The sequence below is a fragment of the Gobius niger genome (genome assembly GCF_951799975.1).
Source record: "Gobius niger genome assembly, contig: SCAFFOLD_134, whole genome shotgun sequence".
Classification (NCBI taxonomy): domain Eukaryota; kingdom Metazoa; phylum Chordata; class Actinopteri; order Gobiiformes; family Gobiidae; genus Gobius; species Gobius niger.
This window is the reverse complement of record NW_027639217.1, coordinates 54,788-59,326: the sequence shown is the minus strand read 5'-3', so window position 1 is coordinate 59,326 and position 4,539 is coordinate 54,788. Positions and strand designations below refer to the sequence as shown.

The 4,539-nt window shown below is 51.2% G+C and overlaps 1 protein-coding gene across 1 annotated transcript; it reads right to left on the bottom strand.

Moving 5' to 3' along the window:
• Positions 1-414: 414 nt before the first annotated feature.
• Positions 415-4,184, bottom strand: LOC306982737 (armadillo repeat-containing protein 1-like; the record flags this gene model as incomplete). Its single annotated transcript, XM_079583199.1, has 4 exons — positions 4,008-4,184; positions 3,076-3,167; positions 747-939; positions 415-531 (listed from the first exon to the last, which is right to left on the bottom strand). Coding segments are annotated over exons 1-4 (564 nt in total), but the record flags the coding sequence as incomplete, so codon positions are not given.
• Between the last annotated feature and the right edge of the window lie 355 nt (positions 4,185-4,539).

Here is a 4,539-nt window from a genome sequence, read left to right as displayed (position 1 = left end):
TACGTCTGTACCGGGCTGTAAGTCTCTAACATACGTCTGTACCGGGCTGTAAGTCTCTAACATACGACTGTACCGGGCTGTAAGTCACTAACATACGACTGTACCGGGCTGTAAGTCTCTAACATACGACTGTACCGGGCTGTAAGTCTCTAACATACGTCTGTACCGGGCTGTAAGTCTCTAACATACGTCTGTACCGGGCTGTAAGTCTCTAACATACGACTGTACCGGGCTGTAAGTCTCTAACATACGTCTGTACCGGGCTGTAAGTCTCTAACATACGACTGTACCGGGCTGTAAGTCTCTAACATACGACTGTACCGGACTGTAAGTCTCTAACATACGACTGTACCGGGCTGTAAGTCTCTAACATACGACTGTACCGGGCTGTAAGTCTCTAACATACGACGGTACCTCAGCCTTCAGGTCGGAGCGGATCCGAACGATGCAGCGCTTCACGGCCATCTGAAAGGTGAAGCTGATGACGCCGCGGATCCTCAGCAGAACGTCCTCACAGAGGCCGCGCCGCGACTGCAGCACAAACAGGCTTTGAGGACATTTGTCGACATCATGACATCTGTAAATACTGGAGGTATTTATGTATAAGGCAGGAAATCATCAGGAGCAAACATGTACATTAGCACCAAATACCATTACATACGTGTCAGAGATCATTACATACGTGTCAGAGATCATTACATACGTGTCAGAGATCATTACATACGTGTCAGTCGGAGGGTAGTTACCGAGTCGTCGAGCCCGTCGATGTGCAGCACCACGGTCTTCGCACGTTTGTTGGAGGCTCCGAGGAAGAACTGGGCCTTTTTCCGGGCTCCAGGCGGGTCCCGCGGCTCAGGCTCCGACTCTGGGCTGGAGCAGCTCTGAAGCAGCTCGTAGATCTCAGACGCCAGCAGCTTCGTCTCTCCTGGAGTGGTGGACCTGAGGAGAAACAAAGGTCCTTCAGGAGGGTTTCTACAGCAGCTTCGTCTCTCCTGGAGTGGTGGACCTGAGGAGAAACAAAGGTCCTTCAGGAGGGTTTCTACAGCAGCTTCGTCTCTCCTACAGTGGTGGACCTGAGGAGAAACAAAGATCCTTCAGGAGGGTTTCTACAGCAGCTTCGTCTCTCCTGGAGTGGTCGACCTGAGGAGAAACAAAGGTCCTTCAGGAGGGTTTCTACAGCAGCTTCGTCTCTCCTGGAGTGGTGGACCTGAGGAGAAACAAAGGTCCTTCAGGAGGGTTTCTACAGCAGCTTCGTCTCTCCTGGAGTGGTCGACCTGAGGAGAAACAAAGATCCTTCAGGAGGGTTTCTACAGCAGCTTCGTCTCTCCTGGAGTGGTGGACCTGAGGAGAAACAAAGGTCCTTCAGGAGGGTTTCTACAGCAGCTTAGTCTCTCCTGGTCGACCTGAGGAGAAACAAAGATCCTTCAGGAGGGTTTCTACAGCAGCTTAGTCTCTCCTGGTCGACCTGAGGAGAAACAAAGATCCTTCAGGAGGGTTTCTACAGCAGCTTCGTCTCTCCTGGAGTGGTGGACCTGAGGAGAAACAAAGGTCCTTCAGGAGGGTTTCTACAGCAGCTTCGTCTCTCCTGGAGTGGTGGACCTGAGGAGAAACAAAGGTCCTTCAGGAGGGTTTCTACAGCAGCTTAGTCTCTCCTGGAGTGGTGGACCTGAGGAGGAACAAAGGTCCTTCAGGAGGGTTTCTACAGCAGCTTAGTCTCTCCTGGAGTGGTGGACCTGAGGAGGAACAAAGGTCCTTCAGGAGGGTTTCTACAGCAGCTTCGTCTCTCCTGGAGTGGTCGACCTGAGGAGAAACAAAGATCCTTCAGGAGGGTTTCTACAGCAGCTTCGTCTCTCCTGGAGTGGTCGACCTGAGGAGAAACAAAGGTCCTTCAGGAGGGTTTCTACAGCAGCTTCGTCTCTCCTGGAGTGGTGGACCTGAGGAGAAACAAAGGTCCTTCAGGAGGGTTTCTACAGCAGCTTCGTCTCTCCTGGAGTGGTGGACCTGAGGAGGAACAAAGGTCCTTCAGGAGGGTTTCTACAGCAGCTTCGTCTCTCCTGGAGTGGTGGACCTGAGGAGGAACAAAGGTCCTTCAGGAGGGTTTCTACAGCAGCTTAGTCTCTCCTGGAGTGGTGGACCTGAGGAGAAACAAAGGTCCGTCAGGAGGGTTTCTACAGCAGCTTCGTCTCTCCTGGAGTGGTGGACCTGAGGAGACACAAAGGTCCTTCAGGAGGGTTTCTACAGCAGCTTAGTCTCTCCTGGTCGACCTGAGGAGGAACAAAGGTCCTTCAGGAGGGTTTCTACAGCAGCTTAGTCTCTCCTACAGTGGTCGACCTGAGGAGGAACAAAGGTCCTTCAGGAGGGTTTCTACAGCAGCTTAGTCTCTCCTGGAGTGGTCGACCTGAGGAGAAACAAAGATCCTTCAGGAGGGTTTCTACAGCAGCTTCGTCTCTCCTGGAGTGGTCGACCTGAGGAGAAACAAAGGTCCTTCAGGAGGGTTTCTACAGCAGCTTCGTCTCTCCTGGAGTGGTGGACCTGAGGAGAAACTCTGAGCTAATCTTTGGAGCTAATATGTTCTAAAATAAAACCACACATTTAAACCTGGCTCCGTCGCCTTGTTTTCGTGTGAAGACAATCCTCACGTTTGAGTCTCTTCCACTGCAGGAGCTTCACACTGACTTCTCTTCTACAGATGCATCGATCCGGCTCTTTTGCCTCCGACTCTGATACTGGGGATTTCAGTGTTTGTTGATGTCTGATACAAACCAACACCAAGCGGTTTTCAAGTGTTTACTGTGACAGAACAATATGTATCGGCATTTTTCTCAAGTATGAGGTGAAAGTCTAATCTTTTCTTGCAAAAGAGATGTTTTCATTAATAAACTGCAATGGATGAACATTAAACTAAAACTGAACGACTATCTGAGGATCTGCGGTTTAAAATGACATGCAGCATGTTTGTATTCACTAAGGTTCAGTGAAATTTGTACTGGTTCAGTATCGGGTATTTCTAAGCTGAAGCTGTCAGCGGCGGCTCGTTTTCTAAAACCAGCAGGTCGCAGGTTTGATCGGACTCACTTCTGGACGACGTTCTGCAAACTCAGCATCATCCCCAGCTCCGCCTTCAGACGCTCCCTGTTCGGCAGGCACTCCGACAGGGACCGCAGCGCCTGGAATACAGAGGGAGGGGGGAGGGAGGGGGGAGGGAGGGGGGGGGGGAGAGGGGGGAGAGAGGGGGGGAGGGGGGAGAGGAGGGGGTAGAGGAGGGGAGGGGGAGGGGGAGAGAGGGGGGAGAGGGGGGAGAGAGGGGGGAGGGAGGGAGGGGGGAGGGGGGAGGAGGGGGGAGGGAGGGGAGGGGGGAGAGGAGGGAGGGGGGGAGAGAGGGAGAGGGGGGAGAGAGGGGGGAGGGGGAGGGGAGGGGGGAGAGAGAGACAGCGCTAATATCTCATCCATATTTTAGCCAAAGACATCTTTCTGAGAATAAAATGTGACTGACACATTTGTTTAAAGCAGCACTAAGTAACTTATTTACCTTAATAAATCCTCCCCGTAGTCCCTGTGGGGGTGATACAAGTGTTTATGGGATGAGTGGAGGGTCTTTCATCGCCCCCTGGTGTCTCTGGCCAGAAAACCATGTTTGCAACTTGACTGCCACCGGTCCGGAGCCACCAATACACACTAATACAATCACGAAGAAGAAGCTAACAGGCTAACGGGCAAAGCTAGCTGCGGGCTAACGTCACTTTAAACAGTATTTACAGCCAGGTTTGAGTGAAAAAAATTATCTCCATTGTATAATTGGATGCACAGTGACCCTCTGTCCCTTCGCCTTTTCTGTCAGCGTCGTATTTACTCTGCAAGACAATTAATAAGTTAGAAAATCGTAACTTGCTACAACACCTGCAGTTGCGCTTATGGCCTCTAGGGGCAAGAGTTACTTAGTGCTGCTTTAACTGAATGACTAAACTACACTGAATTAGCCTAACAGTAAGTGCAGTACCGGTCCTCACCAGCAGGGCGGCGTAGACCACCTGAGGGCTGGGATGGTCCAGGAACAGGATGAGTCCGGGGAGGCAGCCCTGGTCCTGGATTATGGCCCGACGGTTCATCGGGTCCGAGGCCAAGTCCCGGAGCTGGTTCACCACAGCCAGGGCGTCCGGCTCCGCCTCCATTTCCTTTTAGTTTGACCTTTAGTCCCAGGACAGTCACACGGAGATTAAGAATGTCCTTTTCAGGGGGTCGTGTCCACCTGCAACAGAAACACATGTAGTTTAATTTCAGTCCAATACAAGACACAACACATTACATTATGTGTCGTCTAGAACCAGAAAACACAAGAATAATACGTGAAAGATGCACATTTACAATCGCGGGTTTTTCTCAAATAACAAGAAATGTGGGAAATTATTTGAGGAAAAACAAATGAAAACATTTGGGGAAATGGGGGAAGTCTGGGCCCATTATGGAGCCTCACTCTTTACCTCCTGTTTCATATAAATCTATGGGAAACAAAACAGGTCACGTGACCAGCGCCAGGACCGG